General features: G+C 37.7%; 1 protein-coding gene across 1 annotated transcript; it reads left to right on the top strand.

Annotated features, from left to right (window-relative positions):
• The first annotated feature begins 253 nt into the window (after positions 1-253).
• On the top strand, positions 254-13,159 carry SINHCAF (SIN3-HDAC complex associated factor). Its single transcript, XM_052641006.1, has 5 exons — positions 254-387; positions 1,758-1,857; positions 3,471-3,597; positions 8,966-9,116; positions 12,917-13,159. The coding sequence occupies exons 1-5, from the start codon at positions 260-262 to the stop codon at positions 13,074-13,076; spliced, it is 666 nt and encodes a 221-aa protein (XP_052496966.1). The 5' UTR covers positions 254-259; the 3' UTR covers positions 13,077-13,159.
• The last annotated feature ends 11,960 nt before the right edge of the window (positions 13,160-25,119 follow it).

Here is a 25,119-nt window from a genome sequence, read left to right on the forward strand (position 1 = left end):
GTAGAAGGAGGTAGGAGAAGCCTTGTTATATATCTGAACTGTCCTGTTTGTTTTAGACACTTGGCATGCTCGTGTGCCAAGAATTGAGGTAGATCCAAGAGGTCTTCACCAGAGCCCTCCTGTCTGGCTTGGTCATGTAATACCATGTTGCAGGGGGAGGGGTGGAGCAGAGAGCTTGCTTTTAATGGTTTCTTGTTATAGCCCTCAACAAAGCTGTGTCAATTCCCTTGGCTTTACAGGCTATTGCCCAGAAGAAAAGATGTTTGGTTTTCACAAGCCAAAGATGTACCGAAGTATAGAGGGCTGCTGTATTTGCAGAGCTAAATCCTCCAGTTCTCGATTCACTGACAGTAAACGCTATGAAAAGGATTTCCAGAGCTGTTTTGGGTAAGATCATGTGATGTTTGTACCATTTTTAGAGTGAAAAAGATCACAGTATAAGGAAATATTTCTAAGCAAAGGGATTGGAACAGTGCAATAAAAATTAAAATCACTCATATTCTAATCTAGGTTGTTTCAAGGCACTTGCTCTTAAATCCAAACAATACTGAAAGCATACCCTTCTTTTTTTTTTTTTCCTAGATTATGAGGAACTACTAAGTTTATTGTGAAGCCCTAAATCATGGGGGAGTTGAGAGGGAAGCTCAAAAGGGAGGAGATACATGTGTACTGATAGCTGATTCATGTTGTACAGTAGAAACCAAAACAACATTGTAAAGCAATTATCTACCAATTAAAAATGTATTTTAAAAAAGTTATAATAGAACCTTTCATTGTTAACTTCAAGATGTATAAAGAGATTAAAAAAATAACCCTTATTCTCAGAGTAATTGTCCTCCACTAGTACTTTGTATTGTTTTTCTAACTGAGGATCCTAACAGGGTTTAATGTTCTGCCCTGAAACCTGATAGGGTACATTAGTTTTATTTTATAATTTTGTTCTTTATTTTTATTTTGACAGTAAACCTCTGCTTAATAAAATGGAATTTACGTTTCAAAAAATACTTTGATGAAACAAGATACTTAATGTTGAGCCATTTTTGATGTTAGAAATTAATTTTACCCCTGTATTTCTTATCAGAACATTCTGTTGATTAGTTATTGTTAATCCTAGACTGTATTTATTTTGAAGGTTGTCAAAGAGTCTCCACCAACCAACCTTGCCATTTGAAGTCACATTTTTCTTTTAATGTTTTATTTCCGATTGTATATATAATAAATGCTGTTAGTATTTTTCTGTATATATTTGTAATATAGAAATATGTATAGTAAATGAAAAATTCCTCAGAAACAATTAAAAAATAACTTGGAAACTATACATTTATTTCCCCTTGTGCAGATACATTCATTAAAATAATAATACAGTGCCTCTTTGGTTTTGTTTGTTGTGAAACTAGAATATCATGGCATATTATTTTACTTAAAGGGTAGCGTTTTATTGCTTACGTATCTATACATTTCAAGAAAGATTAATTGGACATCATTGTTTAAAACCATGGTGGTCAGGATCTTCTCTAGGTCTTAAATGTTACCATTGTTTAATTAAAAAAACATTCTTTATTTTAAAATGACCAAATTGCAGCAAATATAAGTTAATTAGACTTCTGAAATATTCTACAGAAACAGTAGAACTGGATCACCCCAGACAATTGGAAATAACATCTGTAAACTATAAATAGTGTTTTTTCTAAAAGAAATGTACCATGAATTCTTTTATGTAAAGGAGATGAGTAAAGGTTTGATCGTTTTCTTATCAGGTTACATGAGACTCGTTCAGGAGATATCTGTAATGCCTGTGTCCTGCTCGTGAAAAGATGGAAGAAATTGCCAGCAGGATCAAAAAAAAACTGGAATCATGTGAGTTTATCTTTTCCCCTTTTTCAGTTGTACCTCTGTTATATTTAAAGTAACACTAGTTTTTCCCTTAATTTAGGAAATAATATGTTCCTGGGGTAGAAAAGTCTGAAAAAAATAAAGAAAAATACTAGTTGCTGTTTAGATATAATCATTTAACATTTTGGCATGTATTGTATTGAATTTACCCATTTTGGAGATTCACAGTGTACATTTAACATATTTTTAGGTTCAACCCAGAAATTCCTCCAGTTAATAAGACATGAATCCTTTTTTCATCTCTTAGGACCACCGATTTCCTAACTCATGTTGGTACTAATGAGCACATGAGTTTACATTCAGAACTGGATTTAAACCCTCCTTTTTTACCACTTACTACTTGTGAGCTTTGGACAGTGACGTTTATTTATTAAGTGCAAAAGAGGCTAATAGCCATGTCACAAAACTGTTGTAAGAACTGAATGAGATGATATATATTAAGAATAATTAGTAATCACTCAGTTAAATAGAAGCTGTTTTTATTCTCTGTGTTAAATTGAGATTTGCATTTCACTTAATAATGTCACTAGAATTCTTCAGAAAATATTTTCAGTGACCAGAACAACACTGATAAGTGTTATTTGTTTTTCTATATGCTAGCTTTCAGAAGATTTATGACATTTATATAAGGTACTTGTTTTTAAGCAGGCAGGCATTTATTCTTTACATTTTTTCTTATGCTAGCCTTGTAAGCTGTTCTTTGGTGACAATGTTACATTATTATAATAGGTTTCTGTGTGTCTGTTAACTTCTAAAATTGTGAGTTTTTCTTTAATGAATAGCTTATGTGGGGAAGATCCAAATTGTGATTTTGAAGGTGATGTCAACATCAGGATACATGCATGCTAAGTCGCTTCAGTTGTGTCTGACTCTTTGCAACCCCATGGACTATAACCCACCAGGCTCCTCTGTCCATTACATAAGGATAGAAATCTGCAAATAGTAAATGTGAATGAAGACATGAGAAATGAGACCATATGGGGCTAGACCAGTGGCTTAGCGGGCTGTGGGAGAACATGCCATTGCCTGCACGTGGCTGACCTCAGGCTTAAGGGTGTGTAGTAAAAAGAGCATAAAGCATGAATCTGGGCGCCTTCCTTACCTACCTTTGCCTATTTACTTGTTTAGTGAAGTAAGGCAAAATACATAGTTTAATGTCTCTTGGTTTTCTGTACCCTAAAATTGGAATAACAAATTACTGCTTACTGCCTTGTGGTGAAGTTAGAATCAAAAGTATATGAAAACGTTTTGTAAACTGCAGACATCATCCAGTGGGAATGTTAATTGTTGTAAGGTCTGGTTTTTCTTAACCTACTTGGCTCATTTTCACCATATATAAAATCTATATAAATTTTTTGTCCAGCTACTCTTGCTGTTACTACTTCAAAGTAAAAAAAAACCCCTAGATAAACTTTTTAATACCATGTGATGATTCAAAGTGCACATGAGCTCTTAAACACTGAGTAGAAAACTGTGGTTCTCAAATTGGGCTCCTTCAAATAAGCACTCATCTGAACTAAGAGAGTACAGAGGTGTCATTTTTAAAATGGTATTAAATATTCAGTATTTTCTTCCAGGTGGTAGATGCAAGGGCAGGACCCAGTCTAAAGACCACACTGAAACCAAAGAAAGTGAAAACTCTATCTGGAAACAGGATAAAAAGTAACCAGATCAGTAAACTGCAGAAGGAATTTAAACGCCACAGTAAGTTGGATATTGAGACATGAGGATTTAAGAATGGATGTTTTGTTTTTGTCTGCGGGTGGCACATGGCATATGTAGACCATTTTTTCTTTTGTTGCTTTTTTAAAAAAGAGTGGGAGACAATGTTGACTGGTAGAGATATTTTATTTCTCGGAAATCTTGGAACTTTATCTTTGATTTTGATGTCTTAAAAGTACTTTCATTAGCCACTTCTTCAAACTGTACTCAGAACACTTGGACCATTCTCATCTCTTTATTGACATCTTTTCTAGAACATTAATGTTTCAAGTTTGTTTACTTGATTTTTACCCTTAAGGAGATTGAGGCCTGAAGACATGCAGAAAGGTATGTAAATAATTAGTGGGCAACCTAAGACTAAAATCCAGGTTTTCTGGAGAGTAATTTTGGAAATCATAACTCACATATTGCAGCCTCAAGATTTTTAGGTTTAAAGGGGCTTGGTGTGTTGGGTCAGAGGATGGGAAAGAAATGATAAATTAATAATAAGTTCATCTACTTTTATGGGAAGTCACTGGGGGCACGGGACCTGTTGTAGTACTTCTGTATTTAGTAATTTAAATTTTGAAAAGGAAATCCACTGAATATAATGTTATTACCCCCAGGGGATTTGAGGCAGTACTATTGAGTCAAGCACAATAGTGTTTCTGCAGGAGAAGTGTAGACATATTTATATCGGTGGAATAAACTAACTGTAAATAAACTAGTCATGTTTGCCCACCTGATTATGGCCCAGATCAGGCCAGATTTTGTGGCCAAATGGGTTAGAGATAAACGTTTGTTTTGAGAACCTTTTCAGAATTGTGGGTGGACCTATATTGGAGTTTTCAGGATTAAAAAAGATATGGGGACTTCCCTGGAGGTCTAATGGTTAGGACATCGTTGTATGGGGCATGAGGTGTCGCTAAAAAAAAAGATCCGTAGAGCCTTGTTAGACAAAATATTATCAATCAATGTTTGTTTTAAGAGTAATGGAGAAAGACAGTTAAATTTACTGATCAGACAGAAGGAAAGGAAGGAAGGAAAACTATCATCTCTTGAGCATTTTGCTATATATACCAAGCACTTTACAATTATCCCAGTGATATCAGTTTTAGAGATTAGGATAGGAAGTACAAGGTAGTGGTTTCACCTTGATCTGGGGTCACTTAATAAGTAGTAGAGATGAACTTAACCTGGGGTTTGTCTAATCTCAAAACCCTGTGCCCTTTCTACGCAATCATCCTGCTCTTTTGGATAGCATAGCTTATGCCCCAGGACCCCAAAGTCTTTCCAGATCTGCTACTAACTCCATGCTTTAAGCTGGTGTTACTAGTAAGTTGTTGGTGCTACTAGTCCATAGTTATTTTGAAAATATATTTAATTTAATTATATATTTAATTAATATATATTTAATCTTTGGGTAAACTTTTATAATACATTGGTAGTAAAATATTTAGACAACATCAAATACATGTGTATTTTAATCATAGATGTTTCTTTCTTAACCAGCTATCACCAAGGGACAAATAAAAACTGACTCTACCCTTTATTCTCAGAAAATGTTTTAGTGAACGTTTGGAAAACAGTAATTTTCTTATCATTTGAGGAGTAGAGAAATTGAAAGTTTGTATGTATATTCTTAGCATCTTTAATTATAGGGAAGGTGACACCTAACTTTTGCCTTACCTAAGGGAATATGTCCAGTGTAATTTTAGATTTTTGTGATAAAGCTATGTTGTGGAGGGGTTGGAGATTGAAAATTAATGGGTTTGGAGACTCAGTGAAGCAAGATTTTCTAGGTGCATTGTGAATTGCTAGCAGCTGTGTGCAGTGTAAGAGTTTTGAGATACTTGAATTTTTATACATCACCCACTAAATGGTTTCTCTGCCCCTAGTTACATATTTACTTCTGTGCATCTTGCGTGTACCTGACATGTATTCCTCTTCTTGGGATGTTCTTTGCTTTGTGATATATTGGAAAGGCATTGGATCTAAGGCTTGAAGATTGGGATTTGAGTTATAGTTCTTGAACAAATATATGACCCTGGTGTTGCTTAACATTAAACCATAGTTTCCTAATCAAGAGAAGTGAGGATAAGCAAGTAAAAAGGGCTTTTGTAAAACAAAACAAAGAAAAATAAATTCCTCTAGAAATGTTAGCCTTTTTGTGTGTGTGTGTCATTTTTCCTAAAATCTGCCATGATTCTGGTTGCTGTAGAATAAAATTGAAACTGCCTAGCAAGTCTTTGGGTGTCTCCTTTAGGGTAAGGTCAGTTCCCTTACTGTGCATGGTGTATTCTGTGCTCATCATCCCTGTCTATCCCATGTGGGGGATGGCATTTCCAAATCCTACCTAATTAAGATTTTAAAAATTTCAGTTCTTTGAAGAATTTCCAGATTTACATTCTAGAAGACAACTGCATTTCTATGTGTAGTTAATTATATCCTGTTGTCCCAGGTATTATTAGATTAAGCCATATAAAAAATTTGCCACTTTTATAGTTAGAAATGGACAAATATAACTGCAATTTCAAACGGTTCATAGATATTAAGCACTTACTAGGATAGTGCATTTTCTTCAGAAGCATAGCACTGCTATTGCTGTTAATTATTAGGGAAGTCTTTTAAGTATTCCCATAGCCTTACTCCTTTAAAGCCTGCTATTTTTTTTTTTACATTAAAAAAACATATTCTTTTACCATTATGGTTTATCATAAGATATTGAATATATTTCTCTGTGCTATAGGACCTTGTTGTTTATCCATTCTATATGTAAAGGCTTCCATCTGCTAAGCTCACCCTCCACTTCATCCCACCCCAGCCTCCCCACCTTGGCAACCACAAGTCTTTTCTCTATGTCCGTGATTCTCCTTCTGTTTCATAGGCTCATTTGTGTCATGTTTTAGATTCCGTGTATAAGTGTCATCATGTGGTATTTGTCTTTCTCTATCTGACTTATTTCACTTAGTATGATAGTCTCTAGTTGTATCCATGTTGTTGCAAATGGTATTATTTTATTCTTTTTTATGTGAAGCCTGCTGTTCTTAAGAATTTTGCTTGGTTGTTTTTTTCCATGGAGTTTAAGCTATTCATAGATTGGAAGTAAATGAACATATTAAAAACACTAATGGTGCTTTCTTTGTTTTAGATACTTAATATTAAATGCTATTTTATGTAAAATTTTGTTAATAGAAAACACTTGTGAGCACTGTTCAAAACAGCTTTCTTCAGTCTTGTTTCTCCCCATGCAGGATGTGACACAGGGTTTGTTGTCTAGTGGATACCTCATGAATATTTGATTGGTCCTCTAAATTGGAGGATTGTTCTATCCACCTGTCCTGGGAGGGGGGAAGTCTGCAGATAAAGGTGAGGTGTGTAGTAGACTCAGCCCCTGTCTGATATTTCTGTTGCTGGGAATAGCAGTAGGATGGCTTTATAGCTCAGTGACTATTAACCAAAAGATTTATATTCTGGTTTGTAAATGTATGTGATAGCTTCTGAGGGCAAAAATACTAAATCATGTGTAGCTTGTATCTGATTAACTGCCTTTATTCCTTACTAAGTTAGAATCTATTGTTTTTGCTTTATAGGTAAGGTTTCATTTTTCTTTGGATGCTTTCAAGATTTTTCTCTTTTTCTTCAGTTTTCGGGAGTTTAATTATAGTGTGTTTTGTGGCAAAGACGGTAAAGAACCTGCCCTGCAGTGCAGGAGACCCAGGTTCGATCCCTGGTTTGGGAAGATCCCTGGAGAAGGGAATGGTTACCCATTCCAGTATTCTTGCCTGGAAAATCCCATGGACAGAGGAGCCTGTGGGCTGCAGTCCATGGGGTCACAAAGAGTCAGACACGACTGGGTGACTAACACTTTCACTTTGGCATTGGTTTCTTTGGGTATATCCTGTGTGACGTTTGCTCATCTTAAATCTGTAGGTTTGTCTCTTGCCAAGTTTGGCACATTTTCCGCCACTGTATTTGAGTACTTTTTTACCTGCGCCTTCTTTGTCCTCTTCCTTCAGGACTGCAGTCACATGGATGAAGATTTTTTATCGTAGTTACGCAGGTCTCTTAAGGCTCTTCATTTGTTTTCTTAGTGTTGTACAGGTTGGCTGATTTCTGTTGTTCTTTCTTCCGATTCACTGATTGTTAACTCTGTCCCCTCCATTCTGCTGTAGAGCCTGTCCACTGCCCTGTCATTTATTGTGTTTCAGTTTGGATTTTAGTTCCTTGATTCTTTATAGCTTTTTTTTTTTTAACTGAGACCTGCTTATTGAGTTTATGTTTCCATTTATTTTAAGCTTGTTTGTAAAGGCTCACTGAAGCATTTTTGTCATGGCTGCTTTAAAATCTGTCAGATAATTATAACATCTCTGTCATCTTGGCATTAATATATACTTGACTTTTCATTCAATTTGAGATCTCCCTGGTTCTGGATATGATGTGATTTTTTTTTTTAAATTGAAACCTAGACATTCAAAAATTATGTGATGAGACTCTGAGTTTTATTTAAACCTTCTGTTTTAACTGGCTTTTTTTTTTTTTTTGGTCAGAGGGGGAAATGGGAGAGGGGCACAGCCTTGTTACTGCCAGGTGGTGTTAAAGTCAGGTTCCCCATCCAACCTCTATAGATATCTGAAGTGGGAGTGGCTCCTGACTGCAGCTGGGTGGGGCTGGGATGGGAATTAAGGCTCCCACGTGGTTGGGGTCCTCCTGTTCTTAGTGGGCCATGGTGAAAGCCCAGACTCTTTAGTAGGCTGTCACTGCCATCACCCTGGTGAAGGTGTTGGGGAGGCCTCATAACATTCTTGATAGGATGGAAATCTAGGCTTTCCAGTTGGCCTTTGCTAGGGTCGGTGGGGGTAGGGACCTGTTTTTTCTGTTTGGCTGCAGTAAAGTGATTACTGTGTTGTAAAGATTTCCTGTCTTGCTAGACTGCCCCTTTCTTAGTCCTCTGGCTAGAGAGGGCCGACTTTTGTTGGGGGTGTGTGTGCGCGTGTGTGTCTCTGTGTGTACCCACTGGCTTTTCTGAATTACTGGCTTCTTCAGCTTCAAGACTGGGATTTATAAGGCAAAAATAAAACCCATAAAAGCTAGGGTGCTAACCTCCACATCCTTCCTTGAGTGTTAAGGCCTCTAGCTGTTGCCAACTTTTGGAGTCTTTAGTTTTGTTTTATATGGAAGAGAGGAAAGTATGTCTACTCTTAGTCTTACCAGAAGCTCATTTTCTTTTAGATACACTTTAGTACAAATACAGTAGAATAGAAAATAATTTTTTTCCATTTTTGACTATCTCATTCACTGTGTTTTCTGCTGAGGCTTAGTTGCGAGGGCATATAATGAAATTATCATTTTTGTTTTCTCTTTACTTCAGATTCTGATGCTCACAGTACAACCTCAAGTGCCTCTCCAGCTCAGTCTCCCTGTTACAGTAACCAGTCAGATGATGGCTCAGATACAGAGATGGCTTCTGGCTCCAACAGAACGCCAGTGTTTTCCTTTTTAGATCTCACATACTGGAAAAGGTAAAAGCAACAGAAAATATCTCTCTAACCAGCAAACCTTCTTAATTACAGGCAACCGTTTCCCACTTCCTTAGCAATTATATGGCATTTGGCAAACCGCTGGCAGCATGTGTGGTTGGAGGTGGATTAGGCAAGAATGGAGCTGAGAGTTTGGATTTTGTGTGTTTTTCCTATTAAAATTGATTTAAAATAAAAACCATGTTAAGGAATCTAAACTTGCTATAATAGAGTATACTTAGGTATTCAATGTGATCAACTCTCCCACTGAAAAAAAGTAAAAAGACTAGAAGTATATATATATTTTTATGTCTTTAAAAATGGCATTAACAAGGAGACAAGTTGATGAGGAATATATATGCATGCTCAGTCACTCAGTCATGTCTGACTCTTTGTGACCGCCATGGACTGTAGCCTGCCAGGCTTCTCTGTCCATGGGATTACCTTGGCAAAAATATTGGAGTGGATTGTCATTTCCTCCTCTAGGGGATCTTCTCGACCACAGGTATCAAACTTGTGACTCCTGCGGCCCCTGCATTGGCAGGTGGATTCTTTACCCCGTAGCAGCCTGGGAAGCCCCTAATAAGGAATAACCAGAGGCCAGATGTCATGTGAATGAGAAACCCCAAAGTCAAAAAAGAGATAATAGACTAGGAAAGAGAGAATATTGAAAGAGAAAGTGGTTAAGGATTTTCTAGTTCACAGATTTGGGAAGACTAACAAGTTAAAAGCAAGGTAATAAGCAGTTATCATATGGGTGAGGAAAATTCACCCATATGACACATTATAAGCAAACTATGGAACATGGGAGGCAAAACAGTCAGTGAAGAAAATAAAGACTTTATTTTCAGAGGAACAACAAACACACAAGCTGAGTTCTCAGCATGAACAAAGGATGCCATAAAACCATAGATTTAACACCTTCAGTGGCCCCAGAGATAATAGCTGGGGGATAATTCTCCCAGGCAAGAATACTGGAGTGGGTTGCCGTGCCCTTCTCCAGGGGTTGAACTTATGTCTCTTCGGTATGCTGCGTTGGCAGCCGGGTTCTTCACCACTAGCACACCTGGGAAGCCCGTACATGACAACAATAGCATGCAAATCAAAGTAGTAGGAGTAATGGGAGTTAAAATGTCCTAATATCTTTGTATTGTTGAGAAAAAATATTGAATAACTTTAAAGTTTGATTAATGAACTGTATAACCACTAGAGGAATAAAAATAAGAATGTAAAACCTCCAGAGAAGAAGAGAAAGACCAAGAATTTACAAATATACCTAGCAAGATAAAATGAAGAAAACTTCTATATATTTGTAAATTGAGAAACCTTGGGTCAAGAAGAAAGTGTAAGTTAGAACATCCTTATAACTAAAAAATAACTGAAAAATACCACAAATCAAAATGTGTGATATGAAGAGGTAAATAGAAGAAAAGTTGCTTTTAGTACTTTCTTTTAACACAAAGATTTAAAATAAACGAAGTGATATATATCCAGTTTACAGATTAATAAAGAAAAATAAAAGCAAGGAAATCCTAAAGATAGAAGTAGGAATAAATGGAATAGAAAACCAATATGAAGGAATAGTATCAGTAAAGCCAAGAGTTGGTTCTTGAAAAAGATGATCAAAGAAGTTTCTACAGATCAAGAAAAAGAGATAGTCCTTTGTTATTTCTTATTTCTTGGATAAGAAAGTGATATTCAACTCTAGACAAACAGAGGTTTAGAAGACAAAGGATATTATAAACAACTTTATGCCAGTAAATTTGAACATACAGGTGAAGTGGATACATTAGTAGAAAAAGACAGTTTACCAAAACTGTGCCAAGACTTCGAGTCACATAATAAAGAAAATGGATTCAGAGGTCAGAAGTCTTCCCACAAAAAACCCCAGGCTGAGATAGACAAGTCCTACTGAATGTTCCAGAAACAAATGAATCTGATCTTGCATTGGCTTTCCAGATTATGGATCAAACAAGGCCTAGGCGCCAAGCATTCTGTGATGCTAACATACCTTTGATATGTTATAAACAGTTTATCATAAGCATATTAGATTTATTCTAGGGATGTGAGATTGTTTTAAGCATTAGAAAGCCAACTAACATAATTTGACAGTTCCTAAAGGAGAGAGGAAAATGCCTGTCGTATTAGTGGTGTATTGAAGATATTTGATAAATTTGAACTTCAAGGTTTAAAATAAAACCTTTAGCAAAATAGGAATAGAAGGCAACCACACTGATAAATACTTTGTATTTTCAGGTAAAATCGAACATGTTCCCGTTCCTATATTTCAGCAACATTACCTTCAGACATGTGCACTGATATGTGCAGCATGTTTGCAATAGCAAAAATTGTCCCATCAGAAGAACAGTGGAGAGCCCTTTCACTGTTCACCTAAACTATCACAACAGTGTTAATTGGTTGTACCCTAATGTGGAATAAAAAGTTTTAAAAAGGAGAGTCTGCAAACTGTGGTATATTCATGTGGTGGAATACCGTACATAAGTTAAAATGAAAAAAAGCTCTAATAGTATAGTATATTTGAACCTCAGTTATTGTTGAGGAAAAAAATTGCAGCATACAGTATGATTCCATATATGTGCATTTCTGTATCTTTTTATTTTATATGTTACATATATGAGATAACAAGCAATATGTTTAGAGATGCAAACATGTATACAAAGAAAAAGGGGAGTGATAAACCTAAAATTTCAAGGAGAGAATGAGATTGAGTGGAGTGGGATTGAGAAGAGCATACAGGGGGATTTCATACGAAAATCGTTTTTTTCCTTAGAGTGTATGATCCATGAGTGATTTGCTGTGTTGTCATTTTTGTATGCCTTTATGTGTATTTGATAATATGTGTATATATTTTTTGTCTGATCAATATTAAAATAAAACCGCCAGCTGTATCAGCCTGTTCATGGTGGCTGTTTTTCTTTAAGATGTGGTGACTTTTGGAGGAAACAGTTAATAACTTTAGGAACAGCCTCTGAAACTGAGGAATACCTTCTCCCCGTTAATATTTATTAAGATTCAGTGTGGGATTTGGGCTTTCCTCGTGGCTCAGCTGGTAAAGAATCCGCCTGCAGTGTGGGAGACCTGGGTTTGATCCCTGAGTTGGGAAGATCCGCTAGAGAAGGGAAAGGCTACCCACTCCAGTATTCTGGCCTGGAGAATTCCATGGACTACACAGTCCATGGGATCACAAGAGTCACACATGACTGAGTGACCTTCACTCACTCACTCAGTGTGGGATTTAAGGGGCTTGGGTAATTTCCGTTACCTGGCAAATTGAGGTCACTCTAGGAGACCATTCGTTAGAAATTTGATAAGATTGTGGATGTAGAACCTTTCTTTGATCATATTCTCCTAGTTATAATGTTTGGTGTGTATGTGTGTATGTTAGTGGCTCATTCTACTAGTTATAGTAGAATAACTAGTTATAATGTTCTAACTAGTTATACTAGTTATAATGTTCTACTAGTTATAATGATTGGTGTGTATGCGTGTATGTTAGTTGCTCATTCCTGTCCAACTCTTGGCTACTCCATGGACTGTAGCCTGCCAGGCTCCTCTGTCCATGGGGTTCTCCGGGCAAGAATACTGGAGTGGGTTGCCAGTTCCTTCTCCAGAGGATCTTCCCAACTCATGGATTGAACCCAAGTCTCCCACAGTACAGGCAGGTTCTTAACCATCTGAGCCACCATTAAACCAGTATAATGATTGGTGGATTGTTCTTTTTTTTTTGTATTCTTATTCTGCCTTATTGATATATTTTGTTCTCTCTCCTTTTTTTCTTTTAGACAGAAAATATGCTGTGGCATTATCTATAAGGGCCGTTTTGGGGAAGTCCTCATCGACACACATCTATTCAAGCCTTGCTGCAGCAATAAGAAAGCAGCTGCTGAGAAGCCGGAGGAGCAGGGGCCAGAGCCTCTGCCTATCTCCACTCAGGAGTGGTGACTAAGCTTTATGTAGAAGGGGAGCAAAAACGATTTAAATTTTGGAAAACAAAGCAACAAAATGACCCTCCTATTTTTAATTTGGATACCTGCTATTCTGCCAAAAGATGGATTTGTAGAATAGTTTTGAATGGGTTATTTTTCCTCCAGTTCCACAAACTCTGAAGCCAGTGAAGCTTACTAAGAGATAAAAAAGAAGTGTACATAATATTTAAGATGCTGAGTATTTCATAGGAAAGCTGAATGCTGCTGTAAAGTGCTCTTTAAGTCTTTTTTAAAAATCCCCTTCTAATGAATGAAATTAGGGGAATTTTCAGGGGACAGAGATGGGATTTGTTGTATGATAAACGTATGTAGTTTTAGTCTTTCTATTTTGAGAAGCAGTGGTTGGGGCATTTTTTAAGATGGCTGGCTACACTTGTTTTCCTTCATTATAATAAATTTGTAATAACTCAGTAAACATGGACTTGCCCCTAGAGGTAGTTGTTAATAACTGAAATATTAAGGTCTTGCCGAGGTTCTGGTGATTCAAACCTGTACTACTGAATATTAAGCAGGACAGACAGCTCTCTGGTGCGAATATCTTGAAGGAGTAATTTCTAAATATGCAGAGGTAACTTGACTGTATATGTTGCATCCTGTGTCACCTCCCTCCATATTGATATTTGATGCAGATTTTAATTTATATGAAACTTAAAAAGCAGAATCAAAACTTAAAGCAGAATTAAAGTTCCTCTTGGGGAAATGTCAAGTCTTTAGGATAAGCAATCCTGTATGAATAGTACCAAAGCATTACCACTTGGTAGAGAACATTCTCTGTTAAAAATGTTAGATTATCTGAAAAATAACAATGTGCAAGTCTTTAGGATGGCACACGAGAAAAACAAAGGTTAATGCTTCTTGGGGCACGTTTCTTAGAGGGCTTGCAAGTGTGTAAATAATTTGTTTGTGTTACGTGACTGGTGACTTCACTGAAAATCTGCACAATTCAGTTTTAGCTCTGGATTTCTTCAGTTGACCTTTGTGAAGGTTTTATCTGTGTAGAATGGTTGTTTGACTTGTTTTAACCTGTTAGGGTTTTGGGATTTTTTTTTTTTCATTCTATATTAAAGTAAAATTCTACTAAAAGAAAAGAGGTGTGTGTTAATGCTGAGTGGGTTGGTTTTGGTTTGGCTTCTTTTAGTCAGGCTTTCTGAACATTGAGGTGTTAGATGATACATCCTAAATGTGGAGCTCTTCCATTCTAAAACCTTCATTAAAAGCCTTTTACTTGAACCCAAACCAAAGTACTATCTATTGCCTCTTTTCTAAAAGTACAGGAAAAATATATCACCTGTTTTCATAATGAGGAAGCATCGTTTGCCTCCCTGGTAAAACATGACTCAGTACTTATTTTTAAAACTGGATTTTAAAGATTGGATAGTATACATAACAAGAGAGTGAGCCACTTTTTATGGGCACCCTATAGTTTTATAGTTCTTAATTGAAACTTAAAGTTTTATATTTCTTCCTTTGGAAAAAACTACAAGCCACCATATGCACAGACTACACAGTGAGTTGGGTCAGTGCTCCCGCAGACTGAGGTGTATTACAAGAACCCCAGCCATTATCATCTTCCTCCTGAGTTATTTTGAAATTTTTTTTTGTACATTTTGGCTGCAGTATTGGTGGTAGAATATACTATAATATGGATCATCTCTACTTCTGTATTTATTTATTTATTACTAGACCTCAACCACAGTCTTCTTTCCCCCTTCCACCTCTCTTTGCCTGTAGGATGTACTGTATGTAGTCATGCACTTTGTATTAATATATTAGAAATCTACAAATCTGTTTTGTACTTTTTATACTGTTGGATACTTATAATCAAAACTTTTACTAGGGTATTGAATAAATTTAGTCTTATTAGAAAATAAAAGAGGCTGTTTTGTGGCTTTGTTTGGAAGGTGTTCTTAAGTAAGAACAACTAATACTTTTGGCCCACACAGGTGTTACTCATTATAAGCCCTTAGTATTGTAAGAAGCCATGAAGGAAAAAAGTCCTTTTTACCAAGAAATACAGACTTTAAAATACAGATCTTCTCTACTTACCTTAGGGTTACACCTCAATAAACACAAGTTGAAACCACTGTAAGTGAAAAATGCATTTAAGTGACTTCCCTTCCTGTGGTCCAGTGGTTAGGAATCCCCCTTGCGGCAGGGGGAGAGAAGAGGGAGGGAATGAGGAGCACACAGTTTGGGAACTAAGATCCCACATGCTGCAGAGCCGCTGAGCCCTTGTGCAGCAAGCAGCTAGAGTCAGCTGCAAGGAAAGATCCTGCATGGTACGTGAGATAAATACTTTTAAAATGCATTTCATACATTATAGCTTAGCCTAGCCTACCTTAAACATACTCAGAACATTTATATTAGCTTACAGTTAGCAAAATGATCTAACACAAAGCCTATTTTTAATTAAATATTGAATGTCTTATGTGATTTATTGAATGTTGCACTGAAAGGGAAAGCCAGAGTGGCGAAACATACTGGTAGTTTACCTCAGGATCATGTGGCTGATTGGGAGCTGTGGTTTGCTAAGGCTCCCTGCTGCCAGTGCATCACAAGAGTATCCTACTGTGTATTGCTAGCCTGGGAAGAGATCAAAATTCCAAGCCTGATTTCTACTGAAAGCATGTCTCTTGCACGATCATAAAGTCAAAAAATTAAGTTGAACCATCATTAATCTAGAGACTGACTATAAAAGACATTTTAACTGATAGGTGCAATGAGGTGATTTTAACAATAAAGGACAAAAGTTCTCCGATGATTCAATGACTACAGTGTTGTTATTACTGTTGTCTATGTACATATTGAGATTTTAGAGAAACTAAAAATTGTTTGGAGATAGATTTTGGCATTGGGATCAGACCTGGGTTCTCTAATTTCTGGTCCTATGTTAGCTATGTGAGTCACTTGACTGTGAGTCTGCAAACTTTCTGTTAAGGACTTCCCTGGTAGTTCAGATGGTAAAGAATCTGCCTGCAATGCAGGAGACCTGGATTCAGTCCCTGGGTCAGGAAGATCCCCTAGAGAAGGGAATGGTAACCCACTCCAGTATTCTTACCTGGAGAATACTATGGACCGAGGAGCCTGGCAGGCTACAGTCCATGGGGTTGCAAAGAGATGGACATGACTGAGTGACTAACACTTACATAAACTTAACGTTACTTTATTTCACAGAATTGTTTATAGATTTATGAGGAAACCAAGAGGTATAATTCATACCAATGGTTTTTTATTTTTATTTTTTGTACCACTCTGCTTGTGGGATTTCAGTTCCCCGACCTAGGGATTGAACCAGGGCCATAGCAGTGAAAGCCCAGAATGTTAGCCACTAGGCCACCAGGGAACTCCCATATATCAAAGTTTTAAAGACAAATTGTTACCTGGGCAATGTATATTCTGTGGGTCAAACCTTTTATACTACAGGTAAATTTGCTTTGGGATAGTCCGGGTGATTTTGCCAGCAACTAACCTAGTTACTGTGAAGCTACTAAATTAGGTGGTGAAAGATGATAGCACCTTCATTATTATCTATTGCTGTTTAATGAAATTGCCACAAATTTAATGGCTTACAAGAAATTGATTTCAGTTTCCATCTAGGTGCAGTGTGGCTGGGTCTTTAGCTCAGGATCTGATAAGGCTGCAGCAGGTGTCAACTTGGTTGCATTCTCATCAGATGACCTGAGAGTAAATCACTCCAAACTTGCTTGGGTTGTTGACAGAATTCTTTCCCTGTGGCTGTGGGTGGGATGGTGGGCCCCCTAGATCCTTACCAGTTTGTTCAGTCGCTCAGTTGTGCCCAACTCTTTGCAACCCCATGGACTGCAGCATGCCTGGCTTCCCTGTCCTTCACTGTCTTCCAGAGTTTGCCCAAGCTCATGTCCACTGAGTCGGTAATGCTATCCAACCATCTCGTCCTCTGTTGCCCCCTCTTCTGCCCTCAATCTTGCCCCAAATTAGGATCTGTTGAGGTCTCCCAACACGGCACTCACTGCACACAGCCGGCAGGTCTCCAGAGCCAGTCAGCGGGGCAAGAGTCTGGTCCACGTTTAGCTCAGAGCACAAATGGTGGAGTGTGAGAACCATAGCGTTTGGTCTGCTACAGCACCTCTTTCATAAATGAACCACTTGAAAGTGTCCTATAATACAAGCATTCGGTGTAGCAAGAAAAAAGAAAAAGAAGCCCCTCCTATTAGGAAACACACTGTGGTGGGCCTGGTACCTTTAAACTTTGTTCAAACAACCTCACAGGTGAAAAAAAAACCCAAAAAACGTGTTTACAGGTAGTCAGTGAAAGGGTGCAAGGGGGCCATATAATTCCTGATTGCAAAGCCTCTGCTCTTCAGACTGGCCCCTGTCCCTGCTCTAACTTAAGTCTCTTCTGAAGGCTGCAGAGGAGGCAAGTTTCACCCTTGCGAAGAGGTTGACTTTTGTCTAAATCAGTTACTCGAATTCTGATAATTTTGATGTTGAAAATGCATAGTATAATCTTTTCATGGAGAAGATAGTCTCCAGGAGGTTTAGTAAAACACGGAATCATCTAAATAAAGGAGCCAGAACTAACTGCTTGCTCTGTACTAAAGAATGGAAGATCCTGAGGGAGCCTCTTGATGTGCTGTCCCTAGAGCAGTTTCCCAATCACCCAGATTTAGCGTTGTGCTGCCCTGGCAATCACTGTTGTGTGATGTTCAGTGAACTGGGAAGGAGGAGAAAGCCAAACTGGATCAAAGTTAGATATTTTCACAGGCTCATGTTCTCAAAGAAAGGGATCTGAGGGTTCTAACAATTTCTCAAGCTATGGAGTTTGGTTACTCATTGTGATCATGAGAATGCTTCAGGTTTCAAATATCTTGCCCCTGGTTAGAAACTGCTTGTTATTTTATGTCAAGTAGGGGGGTCTTGGACATGCTTAGTTACAGGCTTCAGTGTAAAAGAGCTTAATCTCTCAGTTTGTTTGTTGTTGTTTCGTCGCTCAGTCGTGTCCGACTCTTTGCAACCCCATGGACTGCAGCACGCCAGGCTCCTCTGTCCATGGGATTTCCCAGGCAAGAATGCTGGAGTGGGTTGAAAAGACTTTGGCAAAGCTTGCCTTTTGTCTCAGTGACTGAGAGAGGGGGAAGTAATTTACTCTGTTTTAGAGCTTTGATTCTCTACACTTCTGTAGCTTACATTCGCTTTAGTATTGTCCAGGTATTGTTTTTTCTTTTGTAACTGCAAGGAAGAGTGGCTGTTTTATGTTTATACTTACACCTCAAAAATTAAGACAAAAATCTCGAGATTCTTTAGAAAGTCCCTGGAAGAGTTAAAAAGTTAAAATAGGAAGCTGAACAGTTGTGTTTCTTTCTGTCGGTAACAAGTGTGTTCTTTGCCTCCAACCACCATTACAGTCCACTGGTTAATTTTGCCCCCACCACCCCAAGGATGGCTTTCTCATGGGGAATTCCAAGGCCCTCATTTTACTCATCCGGCTTCTCAACAGCAGTTAATACAATTGTTTCTCTTTGGAAACATTCTTGGCTGATAAGGCTGCTGTTTACAGATTTCCTACTGCAGATGTTTACTGGCCCAGGGTGCACCTTCAGCCCCCTTCTCAGACTGTCTTCATTACCACGGTTCCAAATAACATCTACAACATGCAGGCATCTCCCAAGTCTATCTCATCAGGGTGCCAGTGGGAAACACATGGTTTTTTAAAATTGGATAATTTGAGGAAAGTTTAATAAAGGGACTTTACAAAGCTGTGCACACAGTATAGGGACACTCAAAGGAGTGTGCAGTTCTCAGGACTGGTAACATTGTCGCTAGTAACCTAAGGTTGCTGTTAACTACCCCTGGGTCTGAAGGGTTGGGAGTAGGGCATTATCGATGTAAAAAAGGGTGGGGGGCATGGTGAAGCCATAGGAATAAATATTTTTGTCACTCCGTATTAAACTACACCATCATTGGTTTACACATACTGTTAGTTCTCTCTGACCCACTTCCCCACCATACCATAGCTATGTGCTGCTGTTGCTAAGTCACTTCAGTCGTGTCCGACTCTGTGCGACCCCATAGACATCAGCCCACCAGGCTCCCCCGTCCCTGGGATTCTCCAGGCAAGAACACTGGAGCGGGTTGCCATTTCTTTCTCCAGTGCATGAAAGTGAAAAGTGAAAGTGGAGTTGCTCAGTCGTGTCCGACTCTTTGCGACCCCATGGACCGCAGCCCACCAGGCTCCTCTGCCCATGGGATTTTCCAGGCAAGAGTACTGGAGTGGGGTGCCATTGCCTTCTCCGCCATAGCTATGTAAAACCTACTTATTCACCAGGTGTCAGCTTAGGCACCACCTGAGGAAGGCTTCCAGAACAACCAATACCCTTCACAACACACACACACACACACACACATAGAATTGTATGCTAAGTGGGTTCCATGAAAGCAGAAACCAAGTTTATTTTTTTACCACACTAGTTCCCAGAATCTAGTATGGTTGTTATTAGTATAGAGTAGGAGCACAATAAATATTTATTAACTGACTCATTGGTTACCACTTCGTGTTTTCATAAGTCATGATCATAAAAGAGTTGGATTTATGCTAATGGTCATGATGAATTTCAAGAGTTAAAAAAAAATTTTGACTTTGAAAAATTTTCAAATATCCAAAAAGTTGACCCACCAACTTTTAAATTTTACAAGTACTTTATCCGCTTTGCTGAATCATTTGAAATTAAGTTATGACAACTGACACTTCATCCCCAAATACGTAAGCATTCATCTCCTAGGAACTCTACATCCTTGGATGTGCCATTGCCATACTTGAGACAAATAGCTCAGTAACATCTAACATGATAGGTCTGTATGGAATAATTGCCCCAATCATGCCAGTGTGTCTTTTAAAACTTTTTTCCTCATCCAGAATCTAGTCAAAGTTTATTTATTTGGTTATGTCTCTCCTCTTTTCATTTAATCAAGAATAGTCCTTTCTGCTTTTTTTTTTCTCTTTCATGACACTGAACTTCACATATCCAAATCAGTGTATAATATCCTAAATCTTGAATTTTTTCTAATTGTTTTCTTCGTAGATTTAGATTGCTCATTCTGTATGGTTCATCTCTTAGCACCTCAGTAGAGGTGCTGGTGATGCTAACATGATCACTTGTTTAAGGTAGTGACAGCCAGATCTTTTCAAAGTACATTTTTGCCTTTTGTAAATGAATAATCAGTGGGATGATACTGTAAACCTTTTTAAACACCTTTTCATTCAAGTGTTCATTGAGCACACATGTCCAAGACCCTACTAAGTGTCCTAAACAGTCCTTTGATGCTTGAGAAATCATGTAATCCTTAATTCCTTTGAGAATCCTTGCTTGCTAAGGTTCCTTTGCCTATTCTTGCCATTTGACTTTTATTTACTTGATTTCCCTGTGGGTCCCATTCAGAAATAAAGGGGTGATGGATGGGAGTAGGGGTTATGTTTGGCATGTGACCTTATTAATATCACTGGGGCATACATGAATAAACAATGAAGTTAAAGTTGGAAGACTTGGGTTCAAATTCAGATCTTGATTTTGGTGCTTGCGTTATGATCTCTGGTAAATTTTCTCTGAGATCATTTCCTTCTCTGTAAAGTGAAGTAAATAACAGCAACCGAGTTGTAGTAATGCGGAGTGAGTAATATGGGATGAGTAGTGCACAGTGAAGCTTTGTGCCATCACTTTTTCTTAGCATCGAGGTCTATTTGGATATGGAGAAATGAAAACTTTTTTTTGTTATCTGTAGTTATGGTGAACGCAGGAAAGGTCATCAAGAGTTCACATCAAGACACCCTCCTCCAAACCACCCCCTCTAAAAAAACTACAACCCTAAAGCTTTCTTAGGTTTCAGTGCTTCAGGGAGAAAATGTATTCAGAGCAGGATAATTACCCTTTGGCAGCACATGAATTCCAGGATTGGGAAATTGTATAGAGGACACAAGTGATACCAAATATAATTACACTACCCAAAAGTGTGCTGAGATCCAGAGAGTGGCCAAGATAGGCTTGCAGGATGGTTTTTGAACGGTTAAATTTGGCTGTGCTGTAGCTGTGCTGTGGAACCAATTCATAAACATGATGAAATAGTAGAACATACCTCTTAGCCTCAAGGCCTGAGTCTTCAGTTGGTTTAAGCCAGACCAGTTGCCTGCTTCGGCCAGCCTAACCTCCTGGAACAGCTCCAAGGGTGAACCGTTCATATCCTACAGAAACGCTGTCCCTCCTCCTCGCCCCCCTCTGCCACACCCCCGTTATGCTAGCACTGAAGGTAATGTCAGTGGAGTGCATGAGTTCCTGAATGCTTGTGGCTCTAGCAGCTTGAAATTCTTCCTAAACTCCGTGGGACAGAGTTCTGTTCTCTTTGTAAAGTTTTCTTTCTTTCCCAAATAAACCAGTGATGAGGGGTATCTTTGGCTGTTTCTAGACCATCCTGGGGATAAAAGTCTGTCAATTGTTAAAGAAATCTGACATAATTAAAAATTCTAATTTTCATTTTCTGTGGAATTACTGAAACCATTTTTGAGGAGGAGGCTGACATTGGGCCACCAAGCTTCCCTTATCATGTTATTACATGAATATCCACAAGGTGGTGCTAGTCACACAATAATTTTAGGGCCATTCAGTTTAGCGCTTGCATTTACAGAGGAACAAATTTACCAAAGGATCACCTAGCTCATTAGTTGAAGACCTAAAACTGGAGCTAATCCATTGTTGAATCCACAGTCAGCTAAACAGTTGTTTTAGTTTAAATATAAGTCTAGAAACATATTTAAAATGTCTGGAGAATCTATTTGTATTTCCTTTGACAAGATAACTTAAATCCTTTTGAAGAACTGAAAGCCAAGCCTTAGTGTTTTCTGCAGTTAAATTATCACAAAGGAGAAATAAAACATGCTTGTGTTTTCCTTCTTCTAATTTCCAATCCCAGAAGACTGCTGTTGTGGATAAACATATGCTACTGGGGGAGTCAATTCTTGAATATCACAGATACTGTGGCCATAGTCCTAAAGGTTTAGGACAGCTGGGGTGTCTGCCCAGTGTACATTTGGAGATTAAACTGGTGCCATATGACAGAGACTAGAAGTTATCAAGCCCACCGACAGCATGCTCTCGCTGTCTCTACAGGTGTAGTTTCCAAGTAGTGTGCAAGGCTGGTCCTTTTGAGGTATGCAAAGTAACTTCTGTTTATTTTTTCTTATTCTTTTTGTCTCCTATTTGTTATTGAAGTATAGTTGACATATAGCATTATATTAGTTTCAGGTATTCAACATCATGATTTAATATAGGTATGTTTTGTGAAATGATCATCACAGTAAGTCTTGTTAACATCCATCACTGACATAGAGTTACAGAGTTTTTTCTTGTGATGAGAACTCTGAAGATCTATTTTTCTTCTAATTAAAAAAAATTTTTTAATGTACATAATATTTGCACAGTGCTACATACATATGGAAAAAACATATATGGAGTATATACTCAGTTTTTTTCTTACTAGTTGGAGAGGGATCAGAAAGGTTTGGAGAGAATTGTGTACTTCTCTGCATGTGTATTACATATAAGAAGTTTACTTTTAATATATTTGAAGTTCATTGCTCTAGATACCATACAGTGATGGAGGGTTAGGAGTAGGAGCTGTTTATTTTTAAGTCTAAGAGATTCTTTAGTATGAAATATTAGAGAAAGTGGCTTATGGACCTTTCCTAAATTGGATGGGGAAGAAGGAATGACAGTTGCCAGAGCTGGTTTATATTACATGCTTTTTAAACGGTTGTTTCCTCTCCCATGGTGTAATGTTTCCTCCTTCCTGCCTTTATCACCTAGAGTGGAGTGTTTTTCAGAATGGGATATCCTCCCTTGGGAGTAAAGTTATTAAGTGTGCCTTGTCATTGATGGAATTGAAAAAAGAAAAACCTAGCTTTACCTGGGGTTTTCTAGTTTTTTTCTTTTACCTCCCATTCAGCTGTATCCCTACAATTTCTAACCCCCAATTATTTTTTTGTAATCGTATTGAAACTCCACAGAAAATGGTAAAAAATGACCATACTGGCTTATTAGTCAAGGATAAGTCTTTACATTTGCCAAATTATTGAAGGAACTGAAATGGATCACGAAAGATAAAATTATGTGCAAGCCTTTTCAAGGGAGGTTGAGAGTGAAGGGTAGAAAATCAGTTACTTAGATTTTTAGTTGTAAAATGAAGCTCCACAGCTACCCAACAGGACAGGTAATGTATTCATTATGAGGAAATAGAAGAAAGAGTTTCTTTCGGAAGAGAATCAAGTTGAAACTTTTGGGGAGAAATTATTAGTGGATGGTGTGTATGTGTGTTAGTTGCTCAGTTGTGTCCGACTTTTTGTGACCCCCATGGATTATATAGCCTATGAGGCTCCTCTGTCCATGGAATTCATCAGGCAAGAATACTGGAGTGGGTAGTCATTCCCTTCTCCAGGGCATCTTCCTAACCCAGGGATCAAACCTGAGTCTCCTTCATCACAGGCAGATTCTCCTTACTATATAATATTTCATCATGTGAATGTACCATAAATTTTCACAGATATTTGGGTAGCTTCAGTGAACATTTTAGTATGTGTCTTCTGGTAAACCTATGGATGTATTTCTGTTGGGTGTATACTAGGAGTGATATTACTGTCTCATAGGAGATGCATATGTTCAGTTTTAGGAGATGTTGGCAAATGATTTTCCCAAGTGTTCATACCAGTTTGTACTTGACTAGATTTGTGTGAGAACTCCAGTTGTTCATAGCCTTTCTAACACTTGGCGTTTTGCATCTTTTCACTTCAGCCATCTGGTCGCATTTTAGTTTTAATCCACATACCCCTGATAATGAATCAATCAGTTGAGTACATTTTTCCACATGTTTATCAGATGTACAATTTCATATACTCTTATGAAATGTGTGCAGCGTCTTTTGTCTTTTTCTATTGGGTTGTATTTTTTCTTACTGATCTGTAAGAGTTTTATATATATTTGGGATATGAGTCCTTGGAGGGATATGTGTGTCTGTGAGTATCTCCTCTCACTCTAAGTTGCTTTTTAGATCTCTTAGTAGTATCTTTTGAACACATGTTCTTGATTTTTATTTTGGATGGTATATAGGGAAAAGTGTTTGACTCAACTTTTAAGGCACTGAGGCCTGAGAATTGTTGAATCTCATAGTAGTTTTGAACACTTTCATATACATGACTGGGGAGGGAATGGTTTTTCCCAGCTTTATTGAGGTATAATTGTAAAATATTTAAAGTGTAGAACATGATGATTTGATATATATATGTATATGTATTGTGAAAGGATTCCCCAGTTGAGTGAGTTAGCACAGATGTTCCTACTTTTAATACAGACTAACATCACCTTTTTCCTTTTTTGGTTAATGGTGGTTTTTTTTGGTCCTCTTGAAGAAATCTTTGCTACAAGATATCCTTTTAAATGGATTTTAAATGTAATGGAAAAGGAGGCTTATCATTGATAGGAAGTAGCAGAGAAATAGTATCATGTGGAATGCTCTTTATTCAATCAGAGGAGCTCAGAAAATCATCATTACTTGATATTTATAGAATATAAAGTGAAGCTGCAAAGTATGCCCTCTACAGAAGGTACTGACCACTTGACTCTTATCGTAGTGCATACTGCCAGTGTTGGCTGTGCCAGGCAGCTTGTAGAACCAAGCTGCTTAATTTTTGACTCAGCTAAGGGAGAGAGCTTTTAGACCTCAAATATGTTCAAAGACCACATTTTATTTATTTTCACATTGTGAGAGAACTCAGTTACTACTTGGTTAGATACAGGCTTCTTCTTTTATTGATTAAAAACATATACATATTAGATGAATAAGTTCACATGATTTTCCTTGACAGTGGCTATTATCCTCATGTTATGCAGGATGCAATAGGCACATTAAACATGACCCTCTTTACACCAGAACGAAAAACCATAGCTAAAAAACTAATCTTTAATGCTCTGAAAACATATATT

This window comes from Budorcas taxicolor, chromosome 5 (genome assembly GCF_023091745.1).
Source record: "Budorcas taxicolor isolate Tak-1 chromosome 5, Takin1.1, whole genome shotgun sequence".
NCBI classification, from domain to species: Eukaryota; Metazoa; Chordata; class Mammalia; order Artiodactyla; family Bovidae; genus Budorcas; species Budorcas taxicolor.

Excerpts from the sequence above, each read along its gene's own strand:
- SINHCAF (XM_052641006.1), top strand. The coding sequence starts at position 260 with ATGTTTGGTTTTCACAAGCCAAAGATGTACCGAAGTATAGAGGGCTGC. Across the intron at positions 388-1,757 it reads GATTTCCAGAGCTGTTTTGG|GTTACATGAGACTCGTTCAG; the intron begins GTAAGATCATGT and ends TTTTCTTATCAG. Across the intron at positions 9,117-12,916 it reads GATCTCACATACTGGAAAAG|ACAGAAAATATGCTGTGGCA; the intron begins GTAAAAGCAACA and ends TTTTTCTTTTAG.